Here is a 16,884-nt window from a genome sequence, read left to right as displayed (position 1 = left end):
AAGTGACGATTGCGCGCAGACAGCAGCCGAGATATGACGAGTTAGCTCAAGACTATTTCTTCAAAATGTCCAAGAAGGCGTTGAAGAGGATCCACGCCAAGGTCAGTACATTACGTTCCGGCTCAAAGGCTTCTTTTCGACATTCATGGGATCTTGCAGCTTTACTGGGGTTCCTGAAAGAGTGAATAAAAGTCCTGGGTATACTCCTCTAAAGTAATGCGTCAACTCTTTCCACCTGGTCTCTCAAGAGGTTTCTAGATAAGTAAGGTACATCTTATGACCCAAATTATGCGCTATGTGACTTTTATTTATTTCCTAATGTAAAAGCTATGCAATGAGGAACAAATTTTATCCAGTTGATGCAAGGTTTTCTAGCTGAGAACGCACAAGAGAGATGACATATAACAGGTTTAGGTTGTGTGGATCAATAAATTTTGAAATGAAATGTCGCATAAAAAAGCAAGTAGAGCCTTTGACTTTAGAATGGTTTTATATTTCTAAGCCTAATATTTAAGTTTTTTTATGCGTCCATATGAGATTCCTGCTATATAAAAATACTCACACACATACTAATATATATACTATGTACTCGTGAATATATTATATTCAGCCGCTTGAAATGCAAATTTAATTGCTTTTAAAGTTTCAAATATCGCCAAGTGTTGCCACCTGTCACAGCACATTTGTTAATTGGATTACAAGCGGCGAGTGCACTTGGCGCGCGCATGCGACACTTGACACTGCGTCGCTGAACTGTGTCACTGAGCGCAGCAGCAAAACACAAAAAAAAAAGAAAAAAACAGAAAGAAAATCAAAACAAAACACACACACACAGACACATTGCACTGCCCACCAAAAAATGCGGACTAGTCGCAAAGGAACATGCGACTACTGCCACTTTTGACCTTTGCAAATGGAATGAATTGTTTCCTTTTGTTAGCGCATGTCCTATAAAGGGACCAATTGTACATTTCTGTACCCGAATGGGCATGTCCTGAGACTAGTGGTTTTCGAACATTTTCTTTGGCTAAACAAAATTGAAATTATTGGCAACGCGATAGCCGTTAGAGTAGATCATTGACGCAGCAGAACTCAAATCTTGGCACAGGCGAAACAAATTGCATTAATTATTTTTTCGTTCTAAGTGTTTAATAAATTTTAATTTTTTACTTTTAATTTAAATATTACCAAATAACTTTGTATTTATTTAATTTTAAAAATCAACATCCACAAGGCGATGGTTCTAGCCTTCAGAATCGCCAGCTGCAGTCTTCACTCTATGCTATGGCCGTCATGTGCGAGTGGAGTGGCTGTTTATAGTTGACGTCATCGGGGTCATGACAGCGGTTTGTATAAGAAACAAATGAGATTATGTTGGTGTTATACGAAAAATATTAACACAGCTCCCGCTCCAGTTGCTTCGTTGCCGTCTGAAAAACGACTGATTGGACGAGTGTGTGAATGCGTCCATTGTACAGATCCATAAGTCAAACCACTCTCAACTGGTTGTCAAAAAATGCCCACTGCTGAGGTCACCCGATTTCAAAACGCTATTTTATGTAATATGGTTGCGTAACAAATGATTATACTTCATAGAAAATCGTATCAAAGAGTCGAAAAAGTTTCGTGCAAATTTAGATATTTCCCATTAAAAAAAAACATTATTACAGCTAAGCAACATATTAAAAATATTTGTTATAGTAATTTTTCAAAGTCAAAGATATTATTTTGTATTTTAAGGGATATTTCATTGTTTTTAATGTTACCATAAAATTTCTAATTTCATGTAACAACCAGCAACCGAAGGCAAATTCATTTCAGATGGTGGCACTAGACCAACAATAATATTTTGTACCTTTGATTGTCAACGAAAAGTATTGGCAACGTAGAAAACAAAGAATGAATTCGCCTTGTTTCATTCTGGGCTAACAGCCAAATGGACACGGCGAAATAAAAAAAAAAACAAATCAGCTGACTTACCGATACCACCTTTAATATATTTACCTTGCAGCAACCCCACCAATATGTTCAAGCGAAAAGACCAAGCCTTCACCCCATGAAACTCTTGACTGCCTGTTACACTCACACAAAGAGTTCCTGTCAAAAAATTGGAAGAAGAAGAGTATTTTTACTATTGTTTTTGTACAATGAATACCTTTGAAATGAGCGGGCAGAATTCGGCTGCCGCAAGGCGAATTAAATGCAGAAGGTGGTGTCTTCACAAAACTGTTACTTTATTTTTCGCATTTTGACCAGTTCGACGTCAGGTCCCTTACCAATAAACAAAAGGAGGCGGAAAAGTTGTTTGTTTTTGTGTGTTTTTATGCGAATGATGCGTGGCAGGAAAGTGTGTATAATTTCTGCAAATATCGTGCAGTGATAGAATTTGAATTTTAGGACGGTTTAAAAGCAGAGGGAATTTATGAACGAATATTGAAAGCGTATAAGGACTTTTTGATATCAATTATCCACGTCAAGGACGCCCAAAATAGCAACAACACCAGAAATCGTAGAAAAGAACCCAGAATATCGTATTGGAAAATCGTCGACCGAGTGAAAGAGATGTGGTAGAAGCGATAAGCATTTCATTGGGCAACATTTAGAGCATTTTCGAAAGGATAAAGTAAAGTTTTTGCGTCTATTAATCACTATGGATGAGACCTGGGTCTATCACCATGATTCTAAATAAAAACAAGAGGAAAAAGTATGGTGGGAATCTGGTTCTGCGGTTCGTGTCCAAAAATCGGCCAAGAAGTTGTTAACATCAGTTTTTTTGGGGATGCGAAAGGAATTTTCTGGGTGGGTTACCTTGAAACTTGTAAAACAACAAATTCTGAATATTATTGCAACCTTTTAGATCAGCTGAAAGAAAAAATTCGTGAGGGGAGACACAGTTTGTAAAAGAAAAGTCATCTTTTCCATCATCACAAGAGCATTTTGATAATGGCTAAAATCCATAATTTAAAGTTCGAATTGTTGGAGCATCGCCTGAATTCACCAGATTTGACTCTCAGCGACTTCCATCTGCCATCACCTTAAAAAATTCATATACGGAAAGCGATTTTTATCAAATGATGAGGTCATAACAGCTGCGGAAACATATTTTGTAGCCCTTCAAGATTCTCACATCAGGGATGGAATTGAAAAATCGGAATCTGGTTCAAACTATAAAAATTGTATTTTTATTATCGCACCACAAAATTTATTGGGCAACCTAGTATATTCTCGGAGTCAGACAATACAGCGAATTCGAAAGGCGCAACCTCTTATTCCATCATTCTTCGGCTGCCGAGCATCCGGTGATGTGGGGGCCGAAGTTGCTAACACAATTTTGGTTTTTAACCATAGCAGATTGGAAAAACCTTGTAAATCTATCAACCTTGGACCAAATCTGGCAACCTGTACTGGTCTGGAGATCTGGAAATCTGTACCTTATGGAAACTAAAAAAAAAAATAAATAATTGGCGCATACACTTCTGTTAGGTGTTTGGCCGAGCTCCTCCTCCTTTGTGGTGTGCGTCTTGATGTTGCTCCACAAATGGAGGGACCTACAATTTCAAGCCGACTCCGAACGGCAGATATTTTTATGAGGAGCTTTTTCATGGCAGAAATACACTCGGAGGTTTGCCATTGCCTGCCGAGGGGCGACCGCTATTAGAAAAAATGTTTTTATTAATTTTGCTTTCACCGAGATTCGAACCAACAACCTCTCTGTGAATTCCGAATGGCAATCAAGCACCAACCCATTCGGCTACGGCGGCCGCCAGTCTCCGGATATTTTTTTAGAGATTAGTCGGGGAAATTTTTGCAGGGTCACTTCTGATGGTATGTATGTATGTGTGCAGGCAAGTGTCTATGTGCCAATGAAGGTGCCGCCGAGTAATTGGGTGCGAAAAAGCTGCCATTGTCGCATAAAATGTGACCCATGCAAGGAAAATAAGAAATCGTTATAAACACAAACACATACATACGCACACGTAGATCACATAACACATACATAAATATGTACATACACATGCTAGTTGGATATTTATCGCGAGACAAGTTGTTCTAAGGTTTCCACAGCTAATTTGTTGCATACAACATGTGGCGATGCGAGTGTTTGTATGTAAAACCCACAGCTTTTATCGCCGGCGCAATAGCAACGTAAATATCCCAAAGACAACCGCGGCTGTGATTCGCGTTGCAATTATAAATCTGCCTCCAATGCACATAAAAGTACAATGTTGCACGTTTGGGCTCATCCATACATACAAATGCACATAAAGGAGAGAATGAAGCATGTCTGTTTGTGCGTGGTTTTGTCCATATACTTTCATACATCAGCGTTCGGTCCGTGGCAGTAGAAATAAGTATTTAGTTGGCAGCTATTCAATTGAACACGTTCCGCGTTACGCGTTGCACGTTGCACGTTTATGGCACGAAGAATAACAGCAAAACAAAAAAACTAAAAAACCAGCAGCAGTGGAAAGGCGCATTCGCTGTGAAAGTAATGTCGACAACAACGCTGCATGGTGTGGCATGGTGGTGAGGTGCATGCCACAAAAACGTCAAAACAATAAAAGCCAAAGAGACTACAAACCAAAAACTCGGCTGGAAAGCAGAAAATGGAAAAAGCAAATTGGAGCGCTCCAGTTTACATTCGCGTGCAAGGACGAGCCGAACGAGGTGAACGCTAGGGCGCCGGTGAAAGCGACAGTTAGCCAGTCGAGAAGTGAGTCAGTCAACTAAGCGCACAAACGAGCGAGCCTACAACATCGAAGCAAGCTAACCACCACCAACATGTGTGGCTGTGCAACGCGTAGCAACGTCACAAAAGTGGCACAAGTCAATGCGCACACGCACACAGCGTCGTTGGCAGGATATGTTGCAAGCTGAATACGCGGCGCAAGTGCACACAAACTCATACATACTTATATCGGTTAACTCAGTGACCGCGTAGCGCAGCGCTGCTCACCACAACAACGCAACAGTGCTTGTCGCAGCACGTTCGTGCAACATAATTTAAATTCTGCTATTGCGGCAAGCAACAACCACCACAGCCGCAACAATAACAACACCAACAGCAGCCATCGTTGTTACATTAACAATTGCACAGTTGCAACAACAATGGCAGCGCTTTGTTGTGTGCTTTGTTTACATACAAAAACATTTTGGCGTTGACAGCAACAACGGTGGCAAGTGTGTGCTGCACACCGCTCACGTGCCACGCCATTTTTTCCATGTAACGATGAGATTATCAAGCATTTATGACGCTGAATTGTGTGCGCACCCGGGCGCTATGTTGCATGCAACACACCCTTTTTATGCGGTAAGGTGATAAAGCTGCTAACATACGTACATATGTACTATACTTGTATATAGGTATATGGTCCTCCTGCATAACAAAAAAATCGCACACGTTTTCCATCACACCTGCCCCATTCCGTGCGTCTACTGCCCTCCGCACGGCGATTCAATTTGAATTTTTCTCCATTCACATGAAATGAGTTTACAAAAACCTATGCGCGAGTGCCTAGAGCCACCGCGGATGGCCGCAGGATGTAGTTTCAGGGCGGCAGGAAATTCTATGTTGGCGCGGCTCTAAATATGCTTGCATATACTGAATTTTTACTGCAAGAAATAACAAATGGGCAACAGAAAAGGCGCTTTTGTTGCGATATGCAATTTCCGCTTGGGCTCGTGTTAATTATACGAAATACCGATTACGAATTTTCCTTGCCGTTTAAAGAAAGGAGTGCATCGAAAACGTAACTAAAATGCGATGGAATCTAAAGATCACTGAAATTTCCTGTGATTATAAAATATTTACTATTTTGCATAGATATGCAATTCTGTGCCTGGAGGATGTAAATCATTCAGCCATCTGGCTCGAAGGTCCACATGTTTACCGCCAGTTAGATTATATTCAGTTAAAGTTTGTTTTATTATTAACTTCGACTCTCCTTAATTTACACCGTCTCCTTCGACTCTTCAATCGCTACTGACTCATTTCGCTCCAACAGAGGATCCTTACTCCATCCGGATTTCATTGGAACGGGGCTTTGATATGTCTGTCTAGATTCATTTCTTACACGTTGGCGACCCCAAGGAGGACTGTCGAGATCGGACAGAAGTATTTGGTAACGCCAATCGCAGGATGGTCGCCAAATATTTAGTTGTGGTTACACTAAGCTATGTGCACACCTTTTGAGTATCAATCCAACACTGAGAAACAAAGGAGTTCATTGACGACTTCAATCGAATCGGTTCCACCCCAATAAGGCTCTATTGTCAGGCCACTTTCTCTGCTAATCAAGGGCATATGTCGTCAAACGGCAGAGCCACCAGATTTCTTGTTCCCAAATATGTATAATCGAGGTAACATCCGATCTGCTAGCGAGGTCCAGGCTATACGTTGTGAGGTTTCTTGTCGTACTTACTGGGATTTGGATTTGTCTGTCGTACTTTGGGTTTAAAACCGCAATATCCGTGCAGGAAGCTGAGAAGAAGGTGCTGAGATGATTTTACCTCCATCAGGCCTACAATTGTGATAACAAAATGGGACACAAAACAGAACTCGAGTTTATAGGTAAATGTCAAAGTTATAAAAAATGTTCCAAGTTATTAAGCCACTGTAGTGGCGGAAAGAAGAAGCATATATGGCCTTTTTTCAGCGGAACAATAAAATAAATCGAAATTCTGAAAAAGGTACTTTGCTTTACTTGTCATAAACTTTTTACATTATTATTATTGTTTTTCTTTTCAAAAATTATGGTGGCTGCACATGATTCAATCATTAAAGGTTTGCTCACTAGTGACATTCAATTTTTGACACTCCCTTACAAAAGGTTGTGTTTAAGAAGGTAAATAAAGTGGAAAATATTAAATCCATTTTGGCAAAAATGGTAGCAAAAAAGTATTTTCTTACTTAAATGGAAAAAACTGCTGATTGAAAAAATCAATTTTAATTAATATTTGAATGTAAGTAATGGTACAAATAGAAGTTTCGCCAATATGAAACTATTTTGTTAAAAATAATTTGCACGCACAATTCTGTTAGGTGTTAAGCCGAGATCCACCTCCTATTCGTAGCGCGTTCCACAAATGGAAGGACCTACACTTTTAAGCCGATTCCGGTAGATGGTTTTTTGTGAGAAGCTTTTTCATGTTGGTACTGTGCTTTGCTAAGTCTCCTCTGGACACTTCATCCATCCGTGGGAAGGTGGGTGCATTGGAAATAAGTTCCGTTAATCCCAACTTTTTATAATGTGGTATGCAATGTTATCGATCATCGCGTCGGGACTATCCAATTATTCTCCCTGTCGTAACTCTTTGGGAAATGCGAGCTCTTTGCAAAACATGAATACCGTCTAAATCACCACATCATAAGAAATACAACTTTGTAAACTCACCACTCATCGATCTCGGATTACGTCAATTACTCTATCATGTCCTGACTTTAGTGGTATGTATTCCATGTCATACTACCAAAGTCCTGAACATACCGATGAAAACTCTTTGGCGAGCTGTTGCTCGTAAGCAGCCCATTTTGAAAATGAAATGTGTTTTCTACAAATTTTACTTTTCCTCCACTTTTACTCAAAATTTCTAGAGCAAGCAACCCAGTGTCTTGCTAAGGGAGCCGATTTGTCAAGAGAGAACGAGAAAGCTGCTTACTGAGCAAACCTTTTATCATTAAATTATTGTGGCTGCACAGGTTTCCTTTCACGAAGTTTGTTTTTGGAACGGCACGCGGCCGGACTATTTAATTGCATCTGTAGTTTTTAATTGACAGTGAATAAATAAAATATTTTTTCAATTATGAAGCTGAATGGCTGTAGAAGTACGTGGAATTTTTACATATTGGCTTTGAAAAAAAAAATTAAAATTGTTTTTAAATATTTTTTATAAAAATAGTAGTAGTATAATCAGTATTTTTTTTTTATAAATTTTGTATTATTATTTAAAAGTTTTCCTATCAAAATATTTTTCCAAAAAGTTGTATAATCAGTAATTTTTTTAATATTTTTATTTTTTTATGTATTATTGTTTTAAAAAATTTTTATAAAAAATATTTGGTATTATTTTAAAAATTTTTTTTATAAAAAATTAATCAAATTAAATTTCTACAAAAAACATTTCTTTTTAATATTTTTTATAATAAAAATTTGGTGTTTTAGTATTTTTTTTTATAAAAAATAGTTTGTATTATTATTTAAAATTTTTTTATAAAGAATATTTTGGCAAAAACAAAAATACCTCATATCGATTTTGAAAACAGAAAGTTAAAATTTCCATAAAATTGTTTAATATGTTTTTTATGAAAAATATTTTATACTATTATTTAAACACTTTTTTAATTATATATTTAAATATTTTGTTTTACTAGGTATTTAACTTTTTGTTTGTAACAAAATATTTTGTCAAAAATTAGTATTTCATACGTATATTTACGGATAAAATTTCAAATTAATGGGCCTCTATTTTTTCGAGTTATGAGCCTGGCTGGCTTGTAATGTAGTGTAGTTTTGAGAAGAACGCGTTTACATTTTTCGGTGCGAAGTGCAGTGAACTGAGATTGGCTGCGCGAAACTTCAAAACACAGGTAAAGGGCCTTTCAAAAGTGACGCCTTGGTGTTGAAGGAAAACCTAGACGGCACCTGTTTTGTATGCCACCATTGACATTTGGTAGTAGATAGATGTACAATTTTACACGATAGAGCAAGGAAGTAAAAATATTGAAATTTATTAGGAAAAATGGTGGATTTTAAAGTGCATTAAAAAAATAAGGAAAAAATTAACGAAATTTGTTTGCATTTCCATGCGGCATAAAAATATTTCTACCGAGACCCGTTTCGATGAATTAGTTGCATATCTATGTATGCATGTATGTGCACTCACATACCAAATCATTCACAAATTCTTTACTCAACATGAATTTCCCCAATAAATTGTTGTTACAAAACTTTTAATCGCAGTGCAAACACCAAACGCCAGACAAATTTCCTGATGAAACTATTTTCGCTTATTTAATTTTTTGAAAACTATGTAAAAATATTTCAGCGCAAATATACTCATTCCCGTGTATATGCACATACATTCACATTTATGTATGCGCGTATGAAAATCTATAAGCACCTTCATTAAGTACTATTTGTTAGCTTCAATCACATGGATACAATACTAACAGTGTGCTAAAAGCTTTCCTACCATAGTTGTTGCCTCTCCCACACAGTACCTCACATAAATACCTCCTTATTTGTTTAATTGTCGGTTTGTTTAATTGTCTATCTGATCGCCTATGCGGCTTACGTTTACTAATGATGCCATTAAAACAATTTGGAATTGATACTTTGCAATTTACAATATGAGAACGAAGGCATGTGAGTGTGTGTATGAGCAGCCCAACACTGGGTGCATTCGGTGAGCTTACTGCACCCATATGAGTCTCGTTATACTGTTGAGGTTCCCCACGGCTTGCCACTGCTTCGTAAAATATTTAAAAATTCAAACACTCTCATTCTTTAGGAATTTAGGGGAAATATACAAACGACTACTTATACACACAAACATAATCCGCGCAATAACGGCTCGCCGGTGTGTCTGTGCGCATTTACGCAGGTGGATGGTGACAGATGTCGTGAGTGAATAAGTTAGAGAGGGGGTTGTTAAGCCTGTGGTGCTGTGGTGGGTTTGTCAGTAAATGCAATCGGAAATTACAATTATTCGTCCCTAAACACCATTGCAACGGGTGCTTGTACACTTGCACACATGCATATGTACATGCAACCGTATGTATCTATCATGTACATATGTAAGTACTAAGCGAACAATGCCATCTAGTTAACAGTGTGTATCCCACCCTACCTATACTTTCGCATACATTTCCATGTATAGACTCTGGAACCTTTGCATTTATGTAGCTACAGTGGGGAAGTGGGAAGCTTGCATTTTGCATTTGTTTGAATAGTTTTTGTTTTTTGTTGGGCGTTCAACGGTCCACCAACGTATGCACACACACATATACGTATAAACATAGATGTTGGTGAGTCCACAGTTATGAAAGAGTAATTTCGCTAATTATGCTGCTGGCTTAATTAGGATTCTGTGGTTGCATGCCGCGATCGTCCACACACTCTCACACATGCACATCCCCTTAAGCATGCTGATAGCTAATAAGGGCGTACCCGAAGCTCCGTCTACTATATACACATGCACATACATATGTATGTATGTATTTGTGTGGACTTGATTGCGAGTCTAACGAGTACACTTCAATGTAAATGTGGTTCATTGTTAATTATTTGTAGAATTCGTATGGGGTTGAGCAACGATTCTGTGAAAAATGCATATGCGGTGGGATAATACAAAATTTTTGATTGTCCGAAAATAAAGTACTTAATCAAAATTTGTGTGAACGCTGTTTGTTTACTCAAAATGTGTGCTCGAATTAGTAAATATTTATTTATAATTAATCTAAAATATTTCAGGAATTCTTCTGTGGCATTAGCAGAGAATTTTGTTAATTGAAATATGTGAGATTGCTGAAAACCTCTGCTAATCGTATCATCATATTCATGCATACATAAGTGGTCACTAGCAGTTAATCGGTGCTTTGTGTGAGCAATAATTTATGCATAGCTTATTTGAATGGAAGACGTTTCATGATTAGTGATGCTGGGGAAGTTAGTGTGACTGAGAGGAAAGGCGAGTGTTTACTCTCTCTCTAAATTAAAGAAAGTGAGCTTACTTCCGAGAGAAATACGAGAATTTCGATGTAGTAACCAATATAGGCTTCTGAGTTTGCCGGGATCAATAATGGTAGGTGATTTCTTCCCGAAATTATTGATGACATATTAGATATTTCTTTCCAGACATTTATGATCACATATGATTTTTTCCATGCTTGACACTAACGGTACGTAATTTTTCATGACATGGATTATGCTATATGGCATGAGTATAATATCTCCCATGATATTAATTATGGCCCATACTTTCTCCCATGATATTAATGCGAGTAAGGGATAAGGTGTGATTTATTTTATGATTCCTTTCGAGCCATTAATGGTGGTGCGTGATTTCTGCTATGATAGCGATTATGATATTCGATATATTCCATGACATGAACGAAGGCATATGATATATAAGTATATATATGTTTTTTCGTACAATCAATAATAGTGCTTGATTTATCCCTTGCATTAATAAAGGTATAAGAGTTATTTCTTGGCATTTTTGGTGGTGGAGTCTTTCTATGTTTATTGCTCACGGTGCTGGATACTTTCATGACATAACGCCATTCGCTTTTTGTTTCGGCATTGATTTGCCATTCATTTGGGTACTTGATTTCTTCTAGGATATTAATGATGTGGGTAGGTAAGTGAAATGGTTGAAGTACCTTTCTGGTAATCCCAAGTAGCACTAAAGAATTCCAACAAGCAATATTTACAACTAGCCAGAGCTGTTGATTTAATCGAGAAGGTTGAGGAAATTTAGGTTGGATTCAATGCTACCAAACCCGGACATTTATAGAAAAAGTGCTCAATAGTCTTCCTCTCTGAAAAGTCCCAAAAGATTCTGCACTGAGGAGTAAATGGTAAACCTAGCTTTTGCCGGTAAACACTACGAGTTTGGAAATTGAATGGCACGAAGCCCCTGAGACTTTCTGCGTCCGACGTCTATTGTACTGAAGCCAAAGAGCTTTCGAAATAGTACATAAATGCAGCCCCATCTCTCCCCCTGATCTCCGCCTTACAGGAGTTGACTAGTTAGGATCTGCATCATGGCGTCGTCAGCGCCTCGATCGCGGCTTGACTATCGGAAAAAATGTCAACATCTCCCTCGCTCCCACCGTCCCCTAAGCATTTTGTATGTAGCATTCTGGAATTTTAGGGAAATACATAAATTGGCAGCCGCCGTAGCCGAATTCGTTGGTGCGTGATTACCATTCGGAATTCACAGAGAGGTCGTTGGTTCGAATATCGGTGAAAGCAAAATTAATAAAAAAAACATTTCTAATAGCGGTCGCCCCTCGGCAGGCAATGGCAAACCTCCGAGCGTATTTCTGCCATGAAAAAGATCCTCGGAGCTCGGCCAAACACCTAACAGAAGTGTACGCGCCAATTATTTATTTTTATTTTTTATTTACATAAATTGGCTGACTTAGAGGAAACTCCTGGTCCGACTCCCGATTCCATCAGTGAAGACGGAGTTACCCGCTTCGATGCAGATTTTGCCTTCGTTCCAATCCTGCGTACTTGGAAAGATTCCTCTGTCACGACCCTCAAACTTGAGTTTGCCGACAGAGAGATCGGTCCGAAATTCAGAGAAATTTGGTGTTAACTGCTTGAAAATGATACCGTGCCCCTTGAGAGATTGCCTTCAAAGCCCAACCTCGTTTAACTTGATTGCATTTTGAGCAGCGTTGGAAATAACGTAAAAGTCAATGGGAAGTAAGTGCAAAAGAGATTCAGGGCAGCACGGGGCTGAGTTCCACATGCTCCGGTGATGCCATCATATGCCGTCTTTTGCCCCCTTCCCACTTAAGTGATATTATAGCCGCATTTTTGTATTTAATTTTTTATACTTTTTTTATGAAAAATATAATTAATTTCAGTTAATTTAGTTTAAGTTTCACCCAAATTGCAAAAACACGAAAAAAACGCAAATTTTGATCAAAATTTTATCTTCTTAAATTATTTCGAATTTAATTTGAAATTTTTTTAATGGGAAATATAATCAATTTCAGTTAATTTAGTTTTAATTTTGCCGTAAATAAAAATTTCATCAAACTTGTAACTTTTTTACTTATTTCTTATTTAATTTTCTTCTGAGTTAATTCTACTATAAAAACCATATAAATCCAAGTTTCAAACCTTGTGAATATTGGAAAAAATATTAAATATTTAATTAGAATTTTTATAAGCATTTCGAGCAGCCTGCGGAATTTTGGTATAACACAGTGAAAGTTTGGTGGCTCAAAAATCACATTGCTCTTCGCAACAAAAATCAAAATTTTAATAACACAGAAAAAATGCAACGAATTCTCATTAAAATTTAAACTTTTTTATCTATTCATTATTTAATTTTTTACTAAAAAGATATGTATTATAATTCCACTATAAAACCATATAAATTCAAGTTTCAAACCTTGTGCAAATTGACAAACAAAAATCAAAATTTCAAAATTTCAAAACTTTTTATAAGAAAATTTTCATAAAAATTTAGAGTATGCAGTTTTATAGGCCCTTGAATTTAGTGCTATCACAGGCAAGTTTCAAGTGGCTCAAAATTCGCATTGGTTTTTGACAATTTTTTAATTTTTTCATATAAAACAAACAAAAAATCGAACAATCATTAAAAAAAACACATAAACGGCCCCAATTTGCTAATAAGTCACTGTGCTACAGTTAAGAAACTCCCTTCACATGCATTAGGTACATTTACATACATATGCTTGCCATGTTGTTGCAGTGGCTTCAGCAGAAAATGTCCAAATACCAAGTTTAAGGTGCAACATGAATTGCCAATTTAGCGGTTAATGTAGCTGCTAATTTTCGTATTTTCACGAGTACTGGAATACAAACATACATCCACACAATTTTCAGCTCTTAATACTGCTCGTATTCGTCGCTCCACTCGCCCAGTTTCCCTAGTTTCCCCTTTTTTCCTTAACATCTGCATATTTAGGCCGGGTACATCAATACATTTTAATTTAGTATTTCAGCACTCGTAATTGCCTGTAAGTGTGAAATTACGTGTAGACATTTTTATTACACAAATGCTACCGATTATTTGCATACACCTCAGACAGACCAAAAGGCGCGTGAGTCGCCACATTTCGTATTCTAAGGCGTGCATTCGTCATAGAACTGCGCACAATTTGAATTGAATTGGATTTAATGGAATTGGAATTGAAATGAACTGAAATGCGCACTCGCATGTATATCAATCCAACAATGCAAGCACACATCGCCGCTGTTCTCGTATACGCGCATATGTATGCATGTGTGTGTGTGTATGTGCATAAGTGCGAATGCATATTAATGAATATGTAATGGATATAGGAGAATCTCACATCAGTTGGGGTAACAGCTGCAGGCTTCGAGCGGACGAACAGTCTGAAGTCTGCGATTTGCGATCTGTTGTTTGCCCCCAGGCCGCACCCCAAATGTACGTATGTATGTGGGTATGTATGTGTGCGCCTGTTTGGCTTTTCGTGTTTCTTCGCGCTCATTAATAAAATCAACGTGTGAAAAATGAAAATAATGAAAAATTGTTACACATTTGTAAATCAAGCAGGCATATGGGGAGCTGTTCCATTGCTCCATACAACAACAACTACACATATATGTAATTGTGTGCATTTACATTTTGCGTTCGTAACGCGTCTGCCACATGTGTCGTGCAACAAATACGTGCTTTGTATTTCATTGGCCACGCTTTTCCACACGTTCGATATTACTTATGTTAAACATACATACACACATACATACATACGAAAAAAAATCACTAGAGGCGCCCAACCTTTAATTGCAGCGCACAATGATTTAATGAGACAAATCGCTTTATGCGACGCAACTGAAATTCATTAAAAGTATAGAAAATTTGCCAAGTATACAAAATAGAGATTGCGGTGCATTGATTAAAACAAGAGGAATAAAAAACCATTCAAATTTCGACCTTCGAATGTGTGATGTCCATAAGAATTGCTGGATGTGGCATACTTAAGCACAGACTTATACTCGTAGGTATGCGGATATGTTCAGGCGCCGGTACCTGGATTTTTTTCGAGGGGGGTTTGTATGAAATCTTCTCATTAGAGTAAACTATACTTGAAATTTAAATAAATTTAGAGACAAATACAGGAATAGTCAGGCGAATAGAAACGAAAATTCACATGCACATAAAAGAAAAGAAAAAAAACATGTTCTGGCACCTCTAAACCCCCTTGGTTGCGCGCCTGCCTAGATTAGTTCGAAAAGGTTATGAAAAATTTATGGAAATCATATAGGAAACACCTACTATAAATAATAATGAAATGATCGCTGTGACCTTCTGCCATGTGAGTGTGTTTGTGTGTGTGTGTAAGTGCTATTATTCACAGTTAACTGCGAAATTAATAAAAAACAACGAGCATACCTCAATTTTTATAGAGCTCTTAAGTATAAATGTATCTGTACACACACAGGCTTATATGTTTTTTTTTTTTTTTTATATTCACGGGCGTTGTGGTAGCGCGGTACCCTCAAGTGGCCCTTTGAAACCAGGACAAGCCTGTTGTTTCGTCGAAACTCCACACCCCACGGGACAACTGTCAAGCATTACTTCGTGGGGGGGAAAGGCAAATTAGTCGCCGGTCATACGTCGAAATCTTTCGAGGGTCCTTAATTTTTTCATGGTCTCTGCTATGACATCGCATGCTGCCGTCCATTTCTCCCTGCTTTGTAGCATGGATTGCACGAATGTATCTGGATCGTAGTTTCCATCAAATATGCGCCGAAGCTTCGTTCTAGAGCCATAAAAACGCTTACATTCGAAGAATACGTGGTGAACGTCTTCTATCGCGTTTACGCCACAGTAATCGCAAATGGGATCCGATTCATGTTTGAACCGATGCAGGTATGCTTTGAAGCATCCATGCCCGGTTAAGAATTGCGCCAGATAGAAATCCACTTCTCCGTGTTTTCTTTCAATCCAGCTTCGCAAGTCTGGAATGCAGCGATGTGTCCAGCGGCCTTTCGTTGTATTATTCCACTTTTGCTGCCAAGTTTGGGTACTGGTTTCCCGTGCTACGATGCGTTGCGTTTCACGGTCAGCCAATACTGCAGCTTCGTTTGCCAATATCTCTATTGGATACATCCCAGCTATAACCAGCGCTGCTTCTTCTGAAACCGTTTTAAATGCGGAACAGACTCGAAGCGCACATAAACGATACGCTGCCTTTATACCGCGGAAATAGGAAGGATGTTGCGTAGCCATGTGCCAAACCGGAGCACCATATAATATTTGGTTCTTCACCACGCTTGCTAGGAGTTGACGTCGCCGTTGTTTTGGCCCGCGGGCGTTTAGCATTATTCGCGATAAGGCTGCTACTGTTACTGATGCTTTTTTGGTCGTATACTCCAGGTGAGTTTTAAAGGATAATCTCCTATCTATCATTATTCCCAGATATTTAACTTCTGGTACTGCCGTGATGCTGTGATTGCCAACTTGTATAGTTGCCACTTCTACTTTTTTCCGGCTTGATATGAGAACGGACTCCGTTTTTTGCTCGGCGAGTTGAAGGCCGTTTTGCATCAGCCATGAATTAACGGACGCTATGGTTCGATTTGCTTTTTCGCAGATGTCGCTCAGTTTCTTCGCCGTAATAACTACTGCTATATCGTCCGCAAATCCGATAATGTTGGCACCATTGGGTATTTTGAGGCGCAAAACACCATCGTACATGATGTTCCAGAGCAGTGGTCCAAGGACTGAACCTTGAGGGACCCCACCTGAAACCTTATAACTTTTTCTGCCTACTGCTGTGTCGTAATCCAGTACGCGGTCTTCGAAGTAGGTTCGTATCATTGCACGCAGATAGGGGGAACCTCGGAATCGTCCAGTGCGTCCAATATTTTGGCCCAGTTTGCGGTGTTGAATGCATTTCTTACATCCAATGTTACTATTAAGCAGTACTCTTTGGCACCTTCGAGCCATCGGGTACCACTTATTGCCTGTTGTGCAATTTTTTTGGCGGTATTCACCGCGTCAACGGTGGACCTTCCTTTTCTGAAGCCAAACTGGCTTATATGTGGCTTTGTATGTGTGTAGGTATGTGAGACCGTGTTGATCAACATAGCAGACCAATAGACGATTAAGAGTAAATGAATGTACATTTGTGTGTATGTATGTATG

General features: G+C 38.4%; 1 protein-coding gene across 1 annotated transcript in view; it reads right to left on the bottom strand.

Annotated features, from left to right (window-relative positions):
• LOC128860814 (division abnormally delayed protein) overlaps nucleotides 1-16,434 on the bottom strand; it is an 81,052-nt gene extending 64,618 nt beyond the window's left edge. The window contains exon 1 of the mRNA XM_054098571.1: nucleotides 15,519-16,434. Within this exon, the coding sequence (XP_053954546.1) occupies nucleotides 15,519-16,434 (916 nt within the window). The remainder of the gene's footprint in view (nucleotides 1-15,518) is intronic.
• Between the last annotated feature and the right edge of the window lie 450 nt (nucleotides 16,435-16,884).

Source organism: Anastrepha ludens, chromosome 4 (genome assembly GCF_028408465.1).
Source record: "Anastrepha ludens isolate Willacy chromosome 4, idAnaLude1.1, whole genome shotgun sequence".
Taxonomy (NCBI): Eukaryota; Metazoa; Arthropoda; class Insecta; order Diptera; family Tephritidae; genus Anastrepha; species Anastrepha ludens.
Note: the sequence above shows the minus strand (reverse complement) of the source record. Positions and strands in the feature narration are given on the sequence as shown.